Genomic DNA, 22143 nt, shown 5'->3' with positions numbered 1-22143 from the left:
GGGGGGGGGGGGGGCGGGGGGGGGGGGGGGGGGGGGGGGGGGGAGAAATAGCGTAATAGTCAACAGCTAGCTACCATACTGTGATGGCGTAGGAGCCGGGCGCTGTACTAAGCACGTTTTTCCCTGATAGTTAATGTCACCCTTACAATAAACCCATGAGGTAGTTGTTTCTATTACCCCCGTTTTAAGAGGGGGGAAACAGAGACTTTGAAGAATGAAAGTGGCCTCTTCCAGAGCAAATAGGGGGTCCGGAGCTCAAGGGGGAACTGTGCAGCCTGTAGGGATAGAGTTCTCCAATGGCCGGCTGGAGTATCTGTAGTCACAGGTCTCTGAGGGGCTGTGGGAAATGGCATGTTGAGCTCGGATGGCCTGAGGGTTGTGGGTGAGGACAGAATTAATAAGCCTTAAGGCTGAAGTTGTCCTAGGAAATCTGTGGGCATTTTAGGGATCTCTGGGTCTGTCTTTGGAATCTGCTGGCAGGCATGGAGTGTTGGCTAGACTGTGGGGAGCGGAGGAGGGGGCTGGAGACTCTGGGTGACACCCTACAGGGCTGAGTCTGGGATCTTTCAAGAGGACATGATTTTCAGGCATCTGGTGAGGTCTGGGTGATAGGGTGGAGTGAGGGGCTGATTACATAGGCCCTGTAGGGAGTGGGGACATCATGGGTGTGGAACACCAGTGTTGAGGGGTGCGGGTTCTGTGGGAGAGGGTGTCTGCTAGGCCATAGGACCTGGAAGGAGCCCTGTTTCTAGTGATGCCTAACCTTCTGGGAGTTCAGAAAACGCCTTTCGTTTGATTTCCCTCCACTATGGCAAGTGTTGGGGTTGTGGCATCCTGCTCAAGCAGGCGATAGAGCAGGGCCGTGGTAACAAGCCTCACATAGGCCTGCCCATAGCCACTTGACATAGCCCCAAACATGGACATACGTCATGGTTATGTCACACCTTAGGGCTGAGAGACTCAAAGCAAAGCCACACATAACATCCCCAGCCATACGACACACTCAAGGCTTAGACATGGGGAACCACTTGGCCCACCTTTTGGAACATGCAGTGTGCAGGACCCTCACACAATGCACAGGACAGATGGGGGCACCGGGAGCCCACCATATACACATAGCCCCAGTCAGACCAGCAGAAGGTGTCACAACCCCATGTCTGCCTTCCCACCCGTGTTGGTCCGGCCACTTCACTTCTTGGGATTTCTTGGCTAGGTTCCCTGAGCAGGGCCTCAGTGACCTCTATCTCTGGAGCCATGACCTGTGGCCTTGTGGTCTGGTGGTCTCTGATCTTGGGATTTGGGCACCTGGATCTTTCTTCCCGGAAGTATTCTAAGGATCCTCCAAGGATGATCTACCTGGAGAAGATGACTTGAGAGGCATGGTCACCATCCCCAGGTTTCTAAGTACCCTCCAGGTGGGTGGCAGGCTGGATGGGTGCTCTATGGTCCTGAAGTGTAGAACTAGGATTTTTGAGAGGAAGGAGTGGGAAGCCAGAATTTGGCTTGACATGAGACTTGTGTGACAAAACCCTCCACAAGGGAGTGCCTGCCTCAGGTGCTGACTGCCATCAGGGGTTCTGGTAGAGGTCAGTCATCTTGGGTGTTGTCAGGGACCCATCAAAGTGACCTTAAAGGGCCCTGATGTTGGGACTTCATTCCTTCAGGCAAAGGGGAACATGAGAATCCCCTTGGGGGCCAGGCCACTGAGCACAAGTGCCTCGTGCTTCTGTTCTCTCACATATACATGCACCAGCGCCCACAGCAAGGCTAAGGCTGGTGTTGGGGACTACCCCAGCCTTGGCCCTACTCCCCCCCTGCTCTCTCCACTCTCTGGGACCTCACCAAATCTCATCCTAGAACCCTGGTATCTGGACTGCCAGACCCATTCTATAGCAATCAGACACGTTGGCACAGAGCTGGGGGCTAGAACGACTTAAATTTTCTAGCACCCGGGGGGACAAAACTGCTCTGCCATGTCCCCTCCCACCTCTAGGAAACCTTTGATCCTTCAGGTACCTCAGGTAAGGTGCCTTGTGAGAGTAGGGACTGGGTATCCCCAGCAGGTTAGACTTCTCAGGGGAGGGACCTGCGCCTCGCCTGACCATATCATATCTAACCCATTCTCTGAACTCAGAAGGCTCCTAAAAAGAGGAAATGCGATAGGCCTAAGGAACTCTCTGGAAACCCCAGGCCTGACCAGGAGAAATGGGTAAAAATGTATGGGTGCCGATGGAGGAAATGGTGACAAGGAATTTGCTGGAAGCGGGAATATATGGGATCTCTGTAGAAGGAGCCTCACGGTCAGAGGCAGCACGGGTAAGAGGGGACCACGGGGCACAGACCGACAACCCTGTCCCTCCCCCACGAAACAAGATACCAGTCAGCGAGGCTCTGGGGGCTGCTTTTATGGGGGCGACTTGACAGAGGGCATGGTCCGTACAAAACCGGGAACAATACATACATATATATATTATATACAGAGACGCAGTCCTGCGGGGGGGCGGGGCGGGGGCGCTGCCGGTTGGAGAAACCGGAAGCGCCCCGCGGCCCCGCCCACTCCATCTGCCGGGGCGAAGGAGAAGTGCGTAGGTCTGGGCACTGAGACAGCCAGCTCTTTCAGGGGGTAGGGGCACGTCTGGGGGCAAGGGGTGGGGGGTGGGGGGCGAGAAATACTGATCGATGGCGTGGTCTATTTACAGGGGTCGAGAAGCCCAAACGGATGTGATGGGGGTTGTCTGTTTTTAAAAAATGAACAAAAATCCAGTCTGGGGCAGGGGCATGAGGAAGAGGCAGAATGAGAGGTGGATCCTGAAAAGGGGAGGGGACCTGGGGGTGGGGGTGGGGGTGGGTCTCACCTCCCTTGGTCCAATCCCCAATTTGGGGTTAGAGTGGGGAAACGGAGTGGATTTCACTTAGAAAGCAGGCTGCCAGCAGGGCAGCCCTGGTCTCCAAAAAGATGAGTAGTAGTAAAATTTTGCCCTCCGGTCAAAACATTGGAAAACTGTGGGCGTGGGTGGAGCGAGGCGGAATTTGCGATGTTAGTACAAGGCTTCCAGGTGTGGCCCTGGGCAGGGCAGGGCCTGGCTCTCTGGTGGGTGGGTGGGAAATGTTTGCCTTGCCTAAGCTGCAGCCAGGCCCCCTAAACTGACCTCTCCTCCCCGGTATTCCCAGGCTCGGCCAGGAAACTCGGAGCCCAGAGAGGCCACAGAACAGTTCCAGGAGGAGGTTATGGCTATTTGGCACCTGGGGGTCGGGAGGCACAAGGAAAAATTGAGGGCTGCTGCCCCAGGGAAGGGGGAGCTGGGGACCAGGTGTCCTGGACTCTCCCCTTTTCCCGAAGGATGCATGAGAAATCAGTGCAGGCCCAGTCCCAGCCTCCAGGCTCCAGGGTGGACTCTGTCCCTCCTGGGAGGAGGGACCAGGATGGGAGGAGGAGGCGTGGAGGCAACCCCTCCCAGCAGGAGGGTCAGAATGCAACAGAGACAGCACAATGATGGGGGATGGGGAAAGGGGCCAAGAAGGTAGAATCTCAAGTCAAGAGGCCCAGGGGCCACGTAGGAGCCCCGTGGGCAGGGAGCAGCCTCCAGGTGGTGAGATGCTGGGAGAGCCCCCAGCCCCATTCCAGTCCAGAGACAAAGGCTGGAGGTTGTAAAGTCTGGCAGTATGGTCTGCAGGTCCTTGTGTCCATCCACCACCCAGGCCAAACCCTCGCATCCCTGGGCCTCCGTGCCTCAGCCCCGCAGGGCGAGCAGGAGGCCGTTCTTCCAGCCACCTCTGTCTGCCCAGGCCCTCTGGTCCCTGAAGCTGGGGGAGGTGGGGTGGAGGGTGGGGGAGTCGGGGCACCTGTCCCCAGGCTGGTAGGGGGCGGGGTGAAGTATTGAGGACAGGGAAGGGAGGACAATGGGAGGGGATTAATTATTGTCCCGTCAAGGAGTGATTCCTGTTAAGTAGAGTTGGAATTCCTCAGTGATTGCAGGTTCCCTTCCAGTTCTGAGATCTGGCAAACAAAAGGGAGAGGGGTCAGGCCTGATACCAGGCACAGGCCCTGCCCCTCTGCCCACCCTGGTGGTGGCAGGACCCCGAGCCAGCAACACGACTCTCTCTGTCTCCCTCCAGGATCTACAGGGAGCCTGAGAGGAGGGGTCTACCTGCTGTCCCCTCCCCCAGCGCACCCCTGGGCCTACCTTGTCCAGGAGCTTGTCCATTTCCTCCTTCCTAGCCAGCTCTGACTCTTCCAGAACCCGGCGCTGTGCGGTCTCCTTTTTCAGGAACTCGATCTCCCTAGGGGTCAGCAGGGGGCAGCCCATGGGTGAGGGTGTGTGGTCTGACTGCCATCCAAGGAGTCTCAGGGCCCTCAGCCCTGTCCTTAGCCCCACCTGAGCAGCTCTCGCTCTCTCTCTCTCTCCCCCTGTTCTTAGGTCGGGAGGCCCCAGGTCTTTCCAAAGCTTCTGGGGCCTGTGCTGGCCCCGGTGGCCAGTCATCCTGGGCTCAGGCACCCTCACCAGGGCGCCCTCCAACTTCTGTGCTCTTTGCCTCTCTACTCAGGTGGCGGTGGGGAGGTTCTACCACCAGAGGCCTCTCTCAGTCCACCCTGGGCCAGGACCTGCCCCCCACCCCCACCCCCTGCTCCTAGTGCCCCGGCCACGTACTTCTGCTGGTAGTCTTTGATGAGGCGTTTGGCCTTGCTGTACTTGCGCTCCAGGGCCTGGTACTGGGCCTGGGTCTCCCGCAGGTGCTCGTCCACAGCCTGGCACAGGCTCTGGGCCTCCCCCCAGTAGCCCTCCAGCTTCTCCATGCGCTCCTTGTTCTCCTCCACGCTCTGCTCCAGCTGGGCCTTCTCCACCCGCCACCGCCCCTTCTCCTGCTCCAGGCTCTGTAGCTGAGGAAGGAGCAGCCATGGATTGGCGCGGGCCAGAGGCAGCCGAGGAGCGCCCCCATCCTGGCCCCGGGGCCAGTCCCTGGAGGATGCCTGCAGGTGTGGAGCCCGCTGCCCCCCAACTAGTAACTCTCCTTGGCCCAGCCTGAGAACCAGAGCCTGGAGTGGGGAGAGGCGGGAGCTCAGCCTCAGAGCCCCCAACCAGGGCCCCTGCGCCGTGCACGCGCCTCGCGGGCCAGAGGCCCGGGTCAGTCACTGACCAGCTCTATGACCTGTGGCAAGGCAACTTCTGTCTTAAGCCTCCGGCCTCCCATCTGTGAAATGGGACTGCTTCCTGCCTTGCCAAGCTCACAGGGCCACAGGAAGAGGGTAGGTGTAAAAGAGCAGGGCAGGTGAGGGTCGCCATTGCCCTCTGTCCCCTCCACAGCTCTGGCCCTGCTGACCAGTCCCTGCTTCAGTGGCTTCCTGAACAGTCCCGGCTCCTCTGCCACCTTGTCTCCCGCTTCTCACAGTCACCCCACCCGCACAAATCTAGTCCTCCTTTCCGCGGTCTCACTGCCACTCCAGCGCTCAGCCTCAAGCCCCTGCCTCCCCCTCCAGCCTTGCTGGTGGCAAACGCCACCTGCTGTCCGTACCCCAGCCGCATGGGCCTTCTTGGAGATCCTCAGACTTGCCACATTCCCTCTTGCCACAGGGCCCTCGCCAGTGCCGTTCCCTGTGCCTAGAATGCCCCCCCCCCCCCCTCCCCTCCCCCTTGCCCCATTATCTCCCCCTAGCTTACTCGTCGGCTCTCTGCTCAGTGTGTCACTTCCCCAGAGAAGTCTCCTGTGATTCCCTCCAACAGCTCTGCCCCCCGCACCCACCCCCCCCTACACACACTCGGGCTGGATCAGGTTCCCCTGCTCTAGGTGCTCGGCACCCCTGTACTCTCCTCCTACAGAGCCCCGTGTCAGTTGGTAAGGACACAGACGTCACTGTGCACAAGGGCAGGCATCAAATCTGCTTCTGCCCACCACGGGGACCGGAACAGTGCTGGGCACTTAGAAGGTGCCTTATAGGCTTTTACAGATTGAAAGCACGAACAGACCTTTGACTCGCTTTCATGCTCTGCATGGGGTGTGGCCCATCATCTCCACCTCAGAAATGAAGCCCCAACCCGTCCTTCCTATCCATATCCTCTGCCGGCACTCTGGGCAGCCCTGGTCACCACGCCCCCAAGGACACCACCAGGGCCTCTAATTGGCTTGCCAGCCTCCAACATCAGCCCCTCTGCGAGAATGCACGCGTCCTGTGACCCTCTTCCCGAGGGAGGGTCGTGCCTCTGTGTCTCGGCAGACGGATGCCGAGGGTGTACCTATGCAGGTTGACGCACCTGCGTATACGGTCACGTGAAGCCCGAGTCCAGTGTCTCGATGTCCACACCGAGTGGGCGTCCCTAGAGATCTCGGTGATTGACCCCACTCCCCCTGCCATGCTCTTACCTTCCTTTTTAGCTGCTGGATCTCTGCCTCAGTCACAGCGTGCTTGATCTGGAGCTGTGGGGGCAGAGAGGCAGACGCTCAGCTCCGGCTGGAGTTGGCCGTGCTGTTGGGAGGGATAATGGCCTGCCTTTGCCCGCCACCAGCCCAGGGACCGCCCCCCCCCCTCCTCTTCCCACCTCCTTGAACTTGTGCACCAGCTTCTCGGGCTCCATGTCCACGGGGGACAAGGCGTCCTCGTTTTCCGCCAGCTCGAACACCTCGATGGCCATCTCGCCCCCTGGGAACGTGGGGCTCAGCTCCTCATCCTCGTCGGTGGCATATTCTCCTGTCTGCGAAGGGAGAGAGGCGACTGCACACCCTGTCCACCCTGGCTTCCCTCAGCTCTGATGAGCGGGGCTTAGACTGGCAACGGTCTGCCCAAGTCAGACTGGGGGGCTACCCGGGGGTGTGGTTCATGCCTCCCCCATCAGACTGGGGCTACGCCAGTGGGCGTGGTTTGCGTCTGCCCCCAGCAGCCTGGGGAGTCCCCTGAAGGCCCAGGTAGTTCCCCTGTAAGACTGGGACCCCTGAAGAAACAGCCTGTGCTTTTCCCTTCATGCCACGGGTCCCCTGAGGTCTGGAGCCCCTTCTCCTTCCTTAGATTAGGTCCCCTGAGGGTAGAGGCTATGTATGCCTTCCCCTCAGAGTAGGGACTCTTTGAGGGAACTGTGTTTTCCTTGTAGGAGCAGGAAGGGTCTCTGAAGACAGAAAGTGTGACCCCTTCCAGAAGACTAAGTGTTCTTTGAAGGAAGGGTCTGCATGTCCTCCCTCAGTCTGGGGACTCCCCCAGGATAGGGACTGGTGTGCACCCGCCTTCTTCACAAGGCCTGGAAAAGCAGGGACAGAGGATGGTTGTAATGCTCCATCCAGCCACCAGGGGGCGATGATGCCACCGGCCGGGCCAGCAGTCCCTACCTCCTCGTCGTCCTCCCCGTACTGGGCGTATCTCTGCTCCATCATCTCCCGCTGCCATCGCTCCTGTTCCAGGGTCTGCTGAATTAGCTGGGCCACCTCACTCTGCTCGCCTGGCCGCTCCCGGCCAATCATAAATCTGCAGGGGCACTAGCGTCATGCCTTCGCCTCTGTCTTCGACTGGGTGATGCCACCATCCTCCCCCGGACCCTCCCAAGGGAGGTGAAATGAGAGGGTTGAGTCCAGAGGCCGTGGAGTGTTAATAATGAATGGGGGAGCTGGGGGACCTTCTTGGGTTTCCTTCCCCAGAGAGGCAGAAGGCCCGCTAACCCTCTTGGCCAGTTTTGGGGGAGGGGTGATGTCAGCCAAACCCCCTGCTGGGCTGCAGGGGACAGGAGTTCAGAAGCCGCCTGGGCAGGGCGCTCTTCCTCCGCCGCCACCGGGGGGAGAAATCGGGGCCCTGACCCATCCCAGCAGCCGTCTTCCCCACTCCCCTGCCCTGGGGCTGTGGGGATGTGCCTTGTGTGAGCTCCAAGCCCCCAAGCTTCAGGAAGGGGCGGGACGATGGCGAGTGGAGATTGGGATGGAGAGGAAGTAGTGGAACTTCCAGGCACCAGCCCCTCCTCTCCGTGGCCACCCACATCCTGTTTCTGTCCACCACCCTTTCCTGGGGGCAGTGCCCCTCTTGGAGGGGGCAGGGAGTGGTCCCTGAATGTTATGCCAGAGAGGGACGTAAGGAGCTCCTAGCCCAGCTCCCTTCACCGACAGGCCCGGGGAGGAGAGTCGGCCAGGATTACACAGTGGGTGAGAGAGAAGGATGCGGTAGGTGCCTGGTGGGGGAGACTCCCAATTTGGATGGCATTCTCCCTGCACATCTTGGTTCTTTGGTGAGTTAGTCACGGACAAGCAGGGGAAGAATAAGTCCAAGAGGCCAGTTTGGAGGTGCAGCGGGCCATGGGCCTTGAAGTCTGTGCGGGTGGCCAGCAGTACTCAGGGGCTTGGGAGAGGACGGCAGGTGTAGGGTAGGGATACGGGCACAGCAATTCCTCCGGGGAGGGAGGCTATGAAAGCTCCTCTGTGTGGTGAGCCGCCCAGTGGCTCGGTCGGTCGGTTAATCATCTGACTCTTGGAGTCGGCTCAGGTCACGATCTCAGGGTCCGTGAGTTGGAGCCCTGCGTCGGGCTCTGCACGGACAGGGCAGAGCCTGCTTGGGATTCTTTCTCTCTGTCCCTCCCCCGCTTGCTCTCTCGCTCTCAAAATAAATAAAAATAAACTTTAATTCAAAAAAAAAAAAAAAATAACGGGGGCTGCCCAGACCTTACCTGGGTACGGCCAGGTGGGCTGAGTGCCGGGATGAAGGCCAAACCTCCTGTCTGCTCCCACCCCACCCCCACCCAGCCCCCCCTGCTCCGGGCCCTTACCGCACTCGACCCTTGGTGTTCCGGAGCACGGAGGCTGCAAAGCTCTGGGTCACTCCCACCAGACTCGTGCCATCCACCTCCACAAGGAGATCATTCACTTGGATCCTGGGAGAGGCCACACTGGTCAGCGGGGGTCACCGGGGAACCGGAGCTGAGGTAGAGGCGGTCCCCCTCCCATCCAAAACTCGAGGCTCAGTCCCCGCTGGGCCCTGGTACTTTGTCTACTTGGATAAAACGCATGAGGCCAGAGCATCCCGTATCGCCCCAGACTCACCAGCGGGCAGGGAGACCCAGGCAGGCAAAGCAGACACGGGCACGCAGGACCAGGAGTGGTGGCAGGCACACGTCCTGCGACAATCACACCCCTGTCCCTCCTCCGTCACACCCGACAGAGCGGGTATAGAGCATCCAGAGTTCGTTACCACCATGGACGCCGGCGGGGGCCCAAAGCACAGGCGACACACGGTCCGCTTCTAAGTCCACGTCTACAGACCCGGGTCTGCCGAGTGGCTCCCAAATGCCCGGGACCCACGTAGTGGAGCAAACTGCGGCGCTCACGTGCTGGCCCGTAGGCTCACGGCACCCTCATACGGGGACACAGCCCCCACCACGTTCTCAGTGTGGCACGAGGGGCCCTGCTTCTCGGCACAAGGAGAGAGACCGGGGTGTCCGGCCCAGCCTGCCGAGGGGGACGAAGGGACTGGCGGGACCCTTGGCCACCTCCTTCCTCCACTCCCACCTCCCTGCAAGCTCCAGGCCTTCTCCCCGGCCTCCTATGCGGAAATGGAGGAAATGGCCTATTGTGAAGAGCTCACCCCCGCACGCCCCAGGTGTGGCCACACTCTCAACATGGGCGCACACTTCCCACATCACCACCACCAGGGAAGGCTCTGGAAATTCAAATGAGGGGGTAAGGGAAAGGGCGGAGGCCGTCACCTTCCTTTTGTCTGCCCCCCGAGCCCCCAGGGCCACAGCAGGCAGCAGCACCCTGAATGAGGCAACCCAAGCTCCAGCAACATGACCCCAAGTCACCCGGCCCTCACAGGGACACCCATTCACCTCTGTCACACCGAGGGGGTCCGGGTTGGGAGGTACCACCACAAGGCACCCCTGATTATCAACCTCCAACTTCCGACAACCCCGGGGACGCCCTAAAGCCCGTCCCACTTCCCCCCTGCGATACACACACACAGTGGAGGGGCCCACAGTGGGGTCACTGGGCCGTCTGGGGCTCCAGGAGGTCCTCCCTGAACCTTCTGACCCCTCCAGCCTCAGACGCCAAGCAGAGCACCCATGCGCACACATGCACACGCACGCACACAAGGAGCGTCTCCCCTCCAGGCACGGCCCACCAGTCTTTCTAGCCACACCACGCACCTGGATCCCCCTTGCTTGCTATGCTCCCGCCACACCCGCCTGCTTTCAGTCCCCTTCCTGGAACCTGCCGCACATTCTACTCCCTCAGCCTGGCTAACTCCTGCTCATCCTTCAGGTCTCAGCTCCAGCGTCACTTCCTCCAGGAAGCCTTCCCTGCGAGCCAGAGAGAACAAGTCCTCCTTTTGATGCCTTCGTGGCACCCCTGTGCTACTTTTCCCGTGGTTTCTGTGCGTCCACTTGGATGCCCGTCTGCCTCAACATACCACATGCTTCTTGAGGGCAAGGCCCTCATCACTGACTCCCCAGGGCTGGCTCCAGCCCCGCCCACAGAGCCAGAGACTCGGTATTTGCTAAGTGAAAATCAAAAAGCTCAGAGGTCTCCGCCAGGAACACAACCTCCACGCCTGTGCTCTCCCTACCGCAGCCCAACACACACCGAAAGCCAGGACGTGCGATGCCTCCGCGCAGCCCCCCTCCAAAGAATGTAAGTGCCTTGAGGGCAGGGGTCCCATCAGTTGTGTTCGGCGCTGTACCCCCTGGACCAGCACCGAGCACGATAAGGCTCCAGGAATACCTGAGCCCCACACAGACAGTGGCCCGCCCCGCGGCTGGCAGCCAGTGGGGGAGGGGGAGGCGGTACCTGCCGTCCCGATGGGCTGCACCACCCTCGGTCACGGTCTTCACGAAGATGCCCAGCTTCTCCAGGCCCATGTCCGCCCCGGCCCCCATACCGATGATGCTGATGCCCAGGCCCTCAGAGTCTGTGGAGCAAAAAGTCGTGAGAGGCTGGTGTTGGGAGGTGGGGGTGGGGTGAGGCGTTCCAGCCAGGGCTTGCAGGGGGACAGAGAGAGAGAGATGTCCCCCCCACCCCAATCTCCAACCTCACCCCAGGGCACAGCCCGACCTCGAGCAGCAGGCCCCGCACTCAGGGGATGTCCGCAACTGGGGAAGGGACACCGTTCTCTCCCCTCTCTTTGTCAAGCCAACCAGGAGGCTCGTGGGTCACTCCCTGCTCTGTGCTCTCCACCCCCAAGAACCACTGGGCAGCAGGGCAGGCCGAGGGTGGCCCGGGGGGTGGGCCAGAGACGACTCTGCACGCAGATGAGGGGTGCAGAGGGATGGGCGCAGCTGCCCCCCCTCCTGTCTCACGGGCCTCTGACATCCAAACTCTTATCTTCCCCCACAAACAGGCTCTTCCCGTCTGCCACTCCCTCCTGGGGCCTGGGAGTCACCTGGATTCCTCCCTCCCCCATCACGGCCTCAGCCCGGGCCAAATAGCCTCCAGATCCTGCAGATTCTGCCTCGCAAGGATCTCTCCAGTGCACCCAATTCCCACACAGCCATCGTCTGGTCCACACCACTGTGGTCTCTCCCCATCCACTTATGACCCTTCTCCCCACAGCACAGCCTGCGGTGGTCTTTCTAAAATACCTTTCCCATGCCCTGCCACGGTTTCCCGGTCCATCCACGGGGACCACCTGTCCTCCACGTGGTCTACGAGGCCCCACATACCCCCCTTGCCCTCGTGATCAAAATCTAGCCGAGTCTCTCTTTTCTCTTTCCCACAACCTCTCCTGAGTTCCACCCCCCCACCCCACCACCTCCACCTTCAGAACTCAATGCAAGCATTCCTTCCTCGGGGACCCCACTGACCTGAGCCTACATGCTGTTACGGCGGCCCCTCCCATCCCTGCCCAGCACCCATGACAGCCTGTGAGGACACAGTTGGCTGGGAGTGTCCCATCAGTGCTGGCTTCCCACCAGCGAGAGGCCCACACAGAGCCCAGAGCCCAGCCCCCAGCGCCCCCCGGGGACCTGGCAGCTGGGCTGAGTGAGCACAGAGTGGGGCAGGACAGGGTCGGTGGTGGGAGCTCTGGCCGCAATGGAGTCCGTGTGGCTGGGGGCGCTGGCAGGGGCCCAGGCAGGGTAGACACCAAAGTCCCCAAGGAAGCACCCCCCCCCACCCCACGCCAGGGCCCAGGGCAGAGCTGGCGCCAGAGGAGAGACCCCCCCACCCCCACCCCGGGGCCGTGTCTCACCCTTCTCCAGCTCCACAGGGAACAGCTCCAGCCTCTCTACCCGCTTCTCTAGCTCGTACTCAGCGGAGGCGGCCATGGGATCCACGTCCTCGTTGCGCCGGTCGTAGTCCTCGTTGGAGTAGGTACTAAACACCTGCAGAGGGGCCGCTCGTCAGAGGGCAAGGGCAGAGCTGGTGCGGAGAGGCCGCCAGGGCCGGCTGAGGCCACCCGTTGGCCTGCTCCAGGCCTCCCCCAGCCCCAAGATGACCCCAGCTCGGAGGGAAGGGCCTGCTAGCGCTTCAGTCCACGGGGCGAGAGACAAAGGGATGTCGTCGCCCCATCCACACCGTCACTCTCTCCTGCAGCCCCAGCTGGGCATGAGCATGGCTGCTGTGGAAGGAAAGGAAGGGCAACCCTGGAGAAACCGTCAGACTCAGGAAGCCAGGTGTCCAGGTCAGAGGCAGACCAACAGACTGGGGCAGAAAGAGACACAGGAGGACCCAGAGACCCAGACAGGGGCAGACACAGACAGCGGCGGGAGAGTCCGGGAGAGTCGAAAGAACAGGCTGAGCAGGAGCAGAGGGGAAGCGGAGGAAGGGAGTAAGAATGGAGAAGATCCGGGAGGATGCCAGATGGGGAGAGAGGGGGGAGCGGGTGTGAGACGCAGGGAGAGGGGAGGGAGGAGGAGAGAATGGGACAGAGAGGCACCCAGGCCCCCAGGCCCCAGCTGACCTGAACTTGAAGTTGAGGCTGGGGTGGGGGAGGGAGGCAGGCAGGATCACCCCAGCCCCACGGAGAAAGGCCAGCACTCTACTTGAGGTGCCCCTCAGGTGACGGGAGGTAGGGAGGGTGAGGGGAAGAACGCCAGGCCCACGTGGCCTTGCCTGCATGGCCAGGCCTCAGTTTCCCTCCAGAGAAGCAGCTCTGAGGCGTGCCCCTTATCCCCAGTGCACTAGGAGGCCCAGGCCAGAGGCTCGGGGTCCTGGTGACAGCAAGGAGCCCGGGCAGGCAGCAGCCCCTCTGACGTGGTCCACAGTGAGCCCAGCCTGCAGGGAGGCCCCAAGGCCAGCCCTACCTTGTCGGCCCCTGTACCCTCTGCTGTCTCCTTCCTGTGGCTCTCTGTGAGAAGGAGAATTCTGACCCTCCCCCAGAGAACAGAGAAGCTAGGGCAGGGGCTCTGTGGGAGTGCCTAATTCTGGGTCCAGGCGGGGGTATCCCCAGTGGGAGGTTAATGAGCACCATTTGGGGTACCATGACGCGTTCATGCTTCGTTGCCTGCAGCGACAGGTTGGCACCACTTGGAGCTAAGCGGGGGCGAGGAAGGGTGGGAGCAGCTCTATCCGACGGCTGGGCCTGAGGCCTGAGCAGCTGGAGTGGAGCACCGTGTCCCCCGAGGCCCCTGCCGGGGCCCTCTCTCCTCCAGGAGCAGGCCCAGGGGCACCCTGGCGGGCAGTAGACTTGTGTCCCAGCCTTTGTTCGGGCTCGCTTGGTGTCATCCTCCACTCCCCACCGGAGCCTCGCTCCCACAGTGGGGTTTCATAGGATTAGAAGTGCAGCTGGGAGGGGCCTATGTGGTCACTTAACTCACTCCCCTCGATTTCGCTGCATCAGAGAAACTCGAGCTCAGGCCCTTAAAGCTCATCGTCAATTGTGCAGTGGCCCCCTGACATCTGGCCGCTGGCCTCCAAGCCCCCTGGAGGGAGGGGCCACCCAGTCTGCAGATAGAATAAGATGCCAGGTCTGCCGCTAAGGTCACTCGGGTTGGCCAGTGGCCGGGCAGGATGAGACTCCACCCGGTGGGCCCTGGCAGGTGGGTCACCTGTGACTTTGTCCCCGTTGCACTCATGCCCCCGGGGCCTCGCAAATCGGCTTTGGCCCACTTTTGCACGAGTCCCTTGACCCTCACCCCAGGCCCCAGGCCCCCTCTCACGATGCCCACCACGATGTGCTGAGCCTATCAGAAGGCCCAGTCCCCCGCCCCCAACCGACCATGTGGAATCGGGCTCTCTGTCCTCAGCAGAAGCCTCCGTAGAGGCAACAACCGGGTCATCGGTAGGACACAAGACCCTCCAATCAGTGTCAATGCAGAGTGGGGGCAGGGAAAGGGGAAAAACAGGGACCCACTGCCCAGGGTGGGGAGGAGGAAATCCCCAGCAAGGTCAAAAGTCACACATACCAAGGCAGCGCCACAGACCACTGGCTCCCACACTCCTGCGAGCGACGGTCACCAGGGAGTCGGGAAACACTGCTCCAAATCATGCGCTATTTTTTACCCAAAAATCAGGGTAAGGTGTCAAATATAGACAGTCAGAGGCCCAGGACTGAAAAACCAAACTCCACCTCTGAAGGGATCAGGCCACTCAGAGAACTGGTTGGGGATGGGAGGGTCCTGACTCCCTCCGTGGTCCCCACCTCCTCCTCGGGTCCCAAGAAACACCATAATCTTCCTTCCAGACCATCCAGGATCCTGTCGCCCTCAGGAGGGGGAGGGCTGGGAAAGGACACGTAAGGTCGCAGCCCCAGATGGGGGAGGGATGGCGTGGCTGGAGTGGCACCTTTCAGGCCTCCGCTGGGGTGGGAGCGGGGAGGTGGGAGAGGGGCAGCCGTCGTTAGGAGGGGTGGGAGGGAACCTGGGCAGCTTCAGTGTCCAAGAGCAGTTATGGAAACTTCAAGCAAACAGATGAGGGTTTGGCAGGGGAGGGGTAAAGGCAGGGTCCAGGCCTAGGAGAGTCCAGGGGCCCGGACACCCCCCTGCAGCAGACCTGGTGCTGGGCACAGCTGAGCCTGGGGTGGTGAGAAAGGGCCATCTAGACTGGATGTGCTAGCCAAGATTGGAGGGTGGCAGGAAGTGGGGGGTGGTGACCTGGGACTCTTAATTCTTCCCAGGGATGTCCCCCTACCCAGACCCCGTCAGCACTGTTCTGAGGAGCTCAGGGCACTGGCACAAGCCACAAACCAATCACCAAGAGCGATGGTGGGGACGTGGGGGGGTGGGGGTGGACTGAGACCCCCCAAAAGGGGCAGCTTCCATCCCTCTTTTAGGGCACCCAAAGAATGTGGCAAGAGCACTGGGAGTTTGCCAAGGCCATGAGAGTCTGTCCTACTGAGCAGCCAAGAGCAAAGGCATGTGGGCAGCTGCCAGGCATCCTGGGGGCTTTCCCAGCCCCACCCCCTCTCTTCGTCCCCAGTCCAAGGCCCAGCCCCCTCATGGGCCAGGCAAGGTGCCTGCTCCCTGTGGAGCCCAACACCTCCACCTCCCCAGATGGCCCAGCACCGACCCCAGGAAACAGGGCCCCAGCGCCAGGCCTTTCCCCCACCCCCAGTCACATGGGCCCGGCCCAGCTCACCCTCATAGACCTGCTTCCCTCTTTCACTTCTGCAAACTTGGGGTGGGGGCTACAGACAGGATGAAGGGCTGCGGTCCCCTACACCTTCGTTTTAGGAAGTTCTTGGCTCCTCCCTCCTCTATAGGGGAAAAGTGGGGGTGGGGGGGTGTTTCTAAGCTCCCCCCACCTCTCCCGCCCAGAGTGGAGTAAGGACCGATGTGGGGAGGGTCTCCTGAGGACACACACACAGACGCACACCTCCCCACCACCCAAGTCCCAGCCTCAGGCAGCCTCCGGAGGAAGCGTGTCTGGGAGAGGAAGGGAAAGCAGGTGTCCCAGGATGCGGGTGCGGCGGAGCCTGGGCGAGGTAGCAGGCAGAGGAACCTGAGGGCAGGTCGGGGCAGGCCGCCCTGTCTCAGGCCTGAAAATCGTGCCCCTCTGACAAACAGCTGGAACTCCCCCACGCCCCCCTCAGGGTGGTAACTTCTGGGAAGGGGGCTGGGTGGCAGGGGCTGACTCAGCCTGCCAAACCCGGCTTGGCGAGGCGGGGGCGACGGCGTGCACGTGGCAGGGGCGGCGCGGGGGCGGGAGGGGGGCTCACTTACTTGGATGGGCGCCGTGCTGAAATGGATCTTCCGGCTCGGGGCCGGGTCCTCTTCTTCCGAGAGCCCCGGGATCTCCACGCACCCCGACTCGGGCTCGTAAGGGGGCTCCCCATCCTCCTCGTCTTCTTCGTCGTCCTCCTCCAGGGCACTGCCCCCAGAGTCCTCCCCCAGCCCACTGTAGGCGCTCACGTCCACCAAGTCTGCCTCCGAGAAGTCCTCCTTCTTGGACTCATCCGCCTCCTCGGGGGCCACGTCCGGGGCCCGGCCGTTGCCCACCCCTCTTTCAGGCGCAGCCACGGTCGCCGCGGCCTCCTCCGGGGCCGCCTGGGCCTTCTTCTGCTCCTCGGGCGCGGGGCTGGCTGTGGTTGCCAAGGTGCTGCCATTCTCCAGGGCCGCGTGGACCGTCACCTCCGCCTGAATCACCTCCCCGGGCGCCGCCTCGGCCTCCGACTCCCCGCTCTCCTCCACCTCCACGGGCTTAATCTTGCGCACCTCCCGGGGCTTGGGGGGCGGCCGGGCAGGGGCCACTCGGTGCTGCGGAGGCTGCTGCCCTCCAGGGCCGCGTTCCTTCTCGGCCGGTGCATCCCCCGACGGGGCGGGCGGCGGCGGCGGCGGCGGCTGCTGGAACACCCGGGACCGCTTACTGACCAGCTTCGAGTTGACCTGGGGAACCCCGGCGGCCGCGGCCCTGGGGAGCCCGGGCCCACGGTGGAGGCCGGTCCTCGAGTCGGCCTTCTCGAAAACGGCGCTGAGCTGGCTGACCGTCGGCGACACGGCGTCGGCGTCCAGCTTGTCCAGCGCCTCGGTGCTGCCGTTGAAGCGCACCACGACGTCCAGCTTCCGGTCCTGCAGGCCGGCGCGCTCCTGCCTCAGCAGCCGCCGCGCCACGGCCTCCTTGTCGCCGCCCGCGGCCGCCGGGACGCTCCGTTCGAACAGCTTCCGCGTCTCCTGCAGCCGGGACGGCGGGTGCGGCGGCGGCGCGGGCTGCGCCGAGGGCGCGGGCTTGGAGTCGAAGCGGCTCACGCGCTCCGACACGCTGGTGCCCAGCTTGAGCAGGGCGCTGTGGTCCACGTTCTCGTTCAGGCTGCTGGCCCGCGGCAGCGACAGGCGCACGCCGCGCTCGGGCGCCCGCGGGGCCTCGGTGGGGCCCGCGCCGCCGCCCGCCTCGCCCGGCGGCCCCGCCGTCGTGCCCATCTGCAGGAACATACTTTTGATGCGGTGGACGTTGGAGCCATATTTCTTGTGGTGGGCCGCCTTGGGTGCCTCGTCGGGCCCGGGCGCGTCCGGCGGCTTCAGCGCCTGGATGCCCGCCTCGTAGGCGCTGCGGTGCGGGGAGGCGCTCCGGAGGGGACCCCCGGGCCCCCGCGGCTCCGTCTTCATCATGGTGGGGGGAGACGGGGGCGCATCCCCTCGCTTCCCGCTCCCCCCCTCCAACAGGCGGCTGGCCAAGTCGGGACCACCGCCCCCCTCCCCCCCGAGAAAAGAAACCCCGGAAGGCCTTTTTTAGGCTCCCCCCAAACCAAGCTGCCAAAAACAGTTAACCCCGCTTGAAGAAAAAAAAAAAAAAAAAGGAAAAAAAAAATCTCCGAGCGCCCTGTGTGGGTCGCCTCCCCCAATCCAGCTGCCACAGACAGCCAGCCCCTCTTTCAAAGCCCGAGAGAGCGGCCTGCTACGGTCGCCCCCACCCAAATTAGAAAAGCGGCGGCCGGGGCCGGTGGGACCGCGCGCCCTGCCCGCGAAGCAGCGGCGGAGGCGCCGGCTCACATCGTCCGAGGCGGTGTCAGCGGGGCTGGCAGCCCGGGCGTCCCCCACCCCGGCCGGGGGCCTCGGCTCTCGGGGGGCCCGGCACCCCGGCGCCCATGGCTGCTCGGCCGGCCCGGGCCGCTCCGCCGCCGCGCCACCCTCCCTCCCTCCCTCCCCCCCGCGCCCCGAGCCTCGGTCTTTCTCTGGCTCTGCCCGAGCGGCGGCTGCCCGAGACCGAGCGGCTGCCCTTCTCGCCGCCGCCGCTGGGGGACTGGCACCTCTGGGTCCTAAAGGGATCGGATTTCCGGGGCCGGAGTCTGTGAGCCCTCCCCTTCCCCTCCTCCCGAACGTATCCCCTCCCCTGCCGGTCCCTCGCCGACCGCCTGACGCTGACCCCAGTTCTCGGCCTGTCCTCTCCGGCCCTTCCATCCCAACCTCTGATTGCGGCTTAGCACGACCCTCAGAAGCACAACCCCACCAAATATTGGGTGCGGGGAGGCAAACCAGCCCCAGTGGTCTCTGTGCGGTCCCCTCTCCATTCCAAACGTGAGGGGAGATTAGTGGGGCGGGGCAAAGGATCCTTCATGGTATTTGGAGTTCCCCAGTATGGTTCAAGACCATCAGCATCAAAATCTATGGGCACTTAAATTTTTTCTTTTTTTTAAATTCAGATTTCTGGGCCCTCCTCCAAACTTTGTGAAACAGAATCTCAGAGGCCGGCGCAGGAATCTGCATTTTCACAAATTCTCGTGTAGAACCGTTTGCGCTCTCTCAGGTGTGAAAGCTGGGTCCAGTGTTGCTGGCTTTGTGGTGGAGGAGGAAAGGAGAAAGGAAATGGTCCTCATGGCCCAGGTGGCAGCCCAAAGCTGGCCTTTGCCCTTTGGAAGTCTGAAAGGGGTGTCAGCCTGCCCAGCACCCAGGCTGCAAGAGAGGGGGTGGAATCCGTGTCTTCAAGCCCCTGCTAGGGCACTCTTGCCTCTCAAACAAGAAGGAGTTTGGGAGGAGGAATTCTGGAGGCCTGGGGCCAAAGTTTCAGCAGTGAGAGGTCTAGCTTGGGTCTCTGATCTAAAGGATCCTGGCCACTGTGTGCAAGTGTGTGTTAGGGAGGCAGGGAGAAAGATGGTAGTGATCTGCACATCCCCTGTCCCGGCAACCCAGAAAGTTGTTCTGATGCTCTCCCCAACCCCACATATACAACAAGGAGCCTGGGTTGCCCTTTACGCATCCCCAGCTGCCAGGGCTGGGAGTAAATGTCCACCCAATAGACCATGACAGGTCCAGATGCGCTGCCTCACTCCACAGATCCCAGAAAATGCTGAACAGTGTGGACCCTAGGACCCAGGGAACGACTCAGGCACAAAGCCTCCCCCCACTCCCAGCTGCTTCCTGCATCTAAGGCCTTCCTGCGGTCTCTGCCTCCTCCCCCGCCCTCTTCTCTTCCATCCTCTTCCTCTTCTTCCCAATCTCCCACTCTCTCTCCAGCTCGCCTAGAAGGGCTGTTGTAGGGGATCCTCCCACCCCTCCACTGTAGGGGTGTGTGTGGGTTTTGCGGGGATATAAGCCGGTTAACACGTGCAAAGGAGCATGGGGGATGGGGTGTGGGAAGCTGCCTGGGAATCCTGAATATTGGGACAGGGAGGGGCCAGGAACCACAGGACTGGATCCAGAGGCTAAGGGAGAGGGAAGATTTGGGCTCCAAGCAGGAACCGGAAATGAACCCAGACCTCAGGCTTTCCAGGGACACCTGCCTCCTTTGCCCAGCTGCCCGGGGTTGCTTTCTGCCCTTTCCCCCCCTCCTCTCCCCCCCCCCCCCCCCCCCCCCCCCCGCCGGCAATTTTACACTTTGGGATGGGACAGGCTGAAGAAACCATCCTCAATTTCCCCTCCCTCCTAGCCCTTTTTAGAAGACCTCTTTAAAGAACAAGCTTTGGGACTTGGGTTTCCAAGTTCCAGTCTGGAGCTGGAATCCCGCCTCCCCTCGAAGGTCCCCCGACCCCTCTGTAGAAGTTGGGTGAGACAGAAATCTCACCTAGCTGAGGGGATGGAAGTTTGGACAGTGTCCCCAGAAACTCTTGTGTGGACTGGAGGAGGGCGCAGGCCCCTGGGTGTTCTGCCCAGAATCTCCCACACCCTTTGGTGAGTCATCTTAACTGGTCCCAGCCCAAGGGGTCTGGGCCCACGCTTCTGGCCAGGTGGGGAAGTTGGCTTCTAAGGGTGGGAGGAGGAGCTGAGAACCAGCAGTCAGGACCAGTGACCCTGGGACCCCCAACACCTCCAGCAGCAGCAGCATGGGGGGCAAACTGGATTACCGAGGTGCTTGGATCTCCCTGTCCTGAGACTTCCAAGGGTGAAACCCTTTTAAGTGCTTTGGGATGCAGGCGGGTGGAGTCAGCCCAGAGCTTGGAAGGCTGAGGCTAATGAGCGGGATTATTATTTCATGGGCTCCTGGTTAGCTCAGCGACACCCCCAGCCAGAATTCCCGAAGAAGCTTTTAAGGAGCAGTAAATGCTTTACCATCACTCCTTCCCTGGGGTCAGGCACCAAGCCGGCTGGCCTGTGAGATTAGGCTAGACCGGTGGGGAATGGGGTATAATCTCTTCCATCCCCCTCCCTGCCTGTCTGGAGCAGTAATCCCCCCTGCAGTGAGGGTACTTTTGGAAGGGTTACCATCCAAATGGAAAGATTTAAACCTAATTTCCATCCTGTCACCGTGAATCCTCACCTCTCTCCTTCGGATCAGCACCCCACACCCCAGGGTAATTTAATCATTCTTTCTGTAGTCCTGTGTGGAGAAGGCCTTGATGGCCAAGTTGTCTTGTGGTCTTTAAGTGGAAGTTCGGCTCAGGTCATGATCTCGCTGGTTCATGAGCTCGAGCCCCACGTCGGGCTCTGTGCTGACACCTCAGAGCCTGGAGCCTGCTTCGTTGTCTGTGTCTCCCACTCTCTGCCTCTGCCCCCCCCCAAAAAAAATAAATAAACATTACCAAAAAAATGTTTATAAATGGAAGTTCCTTCTTCACCTTGCGCTGGAAGAGAGGGTGAGGCGGTTCCCAAAGCTGACCCAGGAGCTAGGCTGTCAGAGATCAAATCGGGGCTCTTTCACTTGCTAACTGTGTGACCTTGGGAAAGTCACTCGGTGTCTCTGCTCTGAGAAGATAAACAGAATAAAGTAGCTGGAACACAGAAAGTAGGGTATGTGGGGAAGGAGATGCCTTTCCGGGTTCTTGATCAAAAGGCTGGGGGCTTCTACAGGGAGAGATCATCTGCCCTTGACCCTTCTGAGAGAGCCCCTCCCCATTTTCCACCTAGCCCCAGATCTGATGAGGGCCCCCTGAGACTGTTCCTCGAGGCTGGCCAGTTTTAAACACCAGGTGTCACGGGTGATGAAGGCAAGGAGATCTGTGATAAGTCCCAAGCCCTCAGTGCCCTGGGCTCAGGCCTGGGCTGGGCGCCAAGGCTGACTTCTCTTCCCAGCCCTGGGGCCTTGAGACTCAGCCTGTGAACGTTGTGTTTCTGTGGCCACAGTCATCTGAGCAGAGGCCGACCTAGACCCTGCCCTTCAACCATTTTGTGGGGAGCCAGTAGTCCCCGCCCCAATCACTCCCGTTCATTTGTCCTCCTCTGCCAGGGGCTCCAGCAGATAGGAAGATGCTGGGAAAGGCGTGTGTGTTCTCACATAACATAAATCCAGGATGTCGGTGCTGCTGGGGGGGGGGGGGGGGGCTTTAGTGGCCCTTGGTTGACCGCTTCCCAGGGGAGTGAGAAGGACTGAGACACAGGCAGAGGGAAGTGACTTACCCGGTTTTAGAGGAAAGACTAGGCTGTGGTTCAAAAGGTCTGAACTGAATCATAGCTTCGTGCACTTGCTGGGTGACCCGGGGTTAGTCATTTTCCCTCCCTAAGCCTAATTTCCTCAGAAAGCTCAATTTGTATGTCTGAGTGAGTCTCCTGAGCACAGGGGACCCTGGGGCTCCCCCACTCTCTGTGGAGCCAGGCAGAACAGGGGCTCTGAAGCCAGACTGTCTTTGTTCCCAACCTGCCACTTGCCAGTTAAGGGATTTTAGCAAATTTCTTTATCTGTAAACTGGAGAAAACATAGCAACCTCAGAGTGTTAACGATTAAATGAGTTCTGTGAGTGCTTTATGCATTTAGAACAGCTCCTGGCACAGAGTAGGAGCTTGGTAAGTCTCCTGTTGTTGCCTGCATGTGCATCTGAACATGTATGGAGGTGTGTGCACATGTGTGGCCAAAATTGGGCGTCCACGTTGGCATCTCCGTGTGGGTCTTTTTTTTTTTTTTAACATTTTATTTATTTTTGGGACAGGGAGAGACAGAGCATGAACA

The 22143-nt window shown here is 61.0% G+C and overlaps 1 protein-coding gene across 1 annotated transcript; it reads right to left on the bottom strand.

The window, feature by feature from the left end:
- Positions 1–2385: 2385 nt before the first annotated feature.
- PPP1R9B (protein phosphatase 1 regulatory subunit 9B) lies at positions 2386–18024 on the bottom strand. The gene is made up of 10 exons (XM_049635857.1): positions 16056–18024; positions 12146–12278; positions 10747–10867; positions 8730–8834; positions 7312–7447; positions 6534–6686; positions 6358–6411; positions 4650–4879; positions 4185–4281; positions 2386–3997 (listed from the first exon to the last, which is right to left on the bottom strand). Exons 1-10 carry the CDS (start codon positions 17436–17438, stop codon positions 3944–3946), a joined length of 2466 nt encoding a protein of 821 aa, XP_049491814.1. The 5' UTR covers positions 17439–18024; the 3' UTR covers positions 2386–3943.
- Between the last annotated feature and the right edge of the window lie 4119 nt (positions 18025–22143).

This window comes from Panthera uncia, chromosome E1, assembly GCF_023721935.1.
Source record: "Panthera uncia isolate 11264 chromosome E1, Puncia_PCG_1.0, whole genome shotgun sequence".
Lineage (NCBI taxonomy): Eukaryota > Metazoa > Chordata > Mammalia > Carnivora > Felidae > Panthera > Panthera uncia.
Note: the sequence above shows the minus strand (reverse complement) of the source record. Positions and strands in the feature narration are given on the sequence as shown.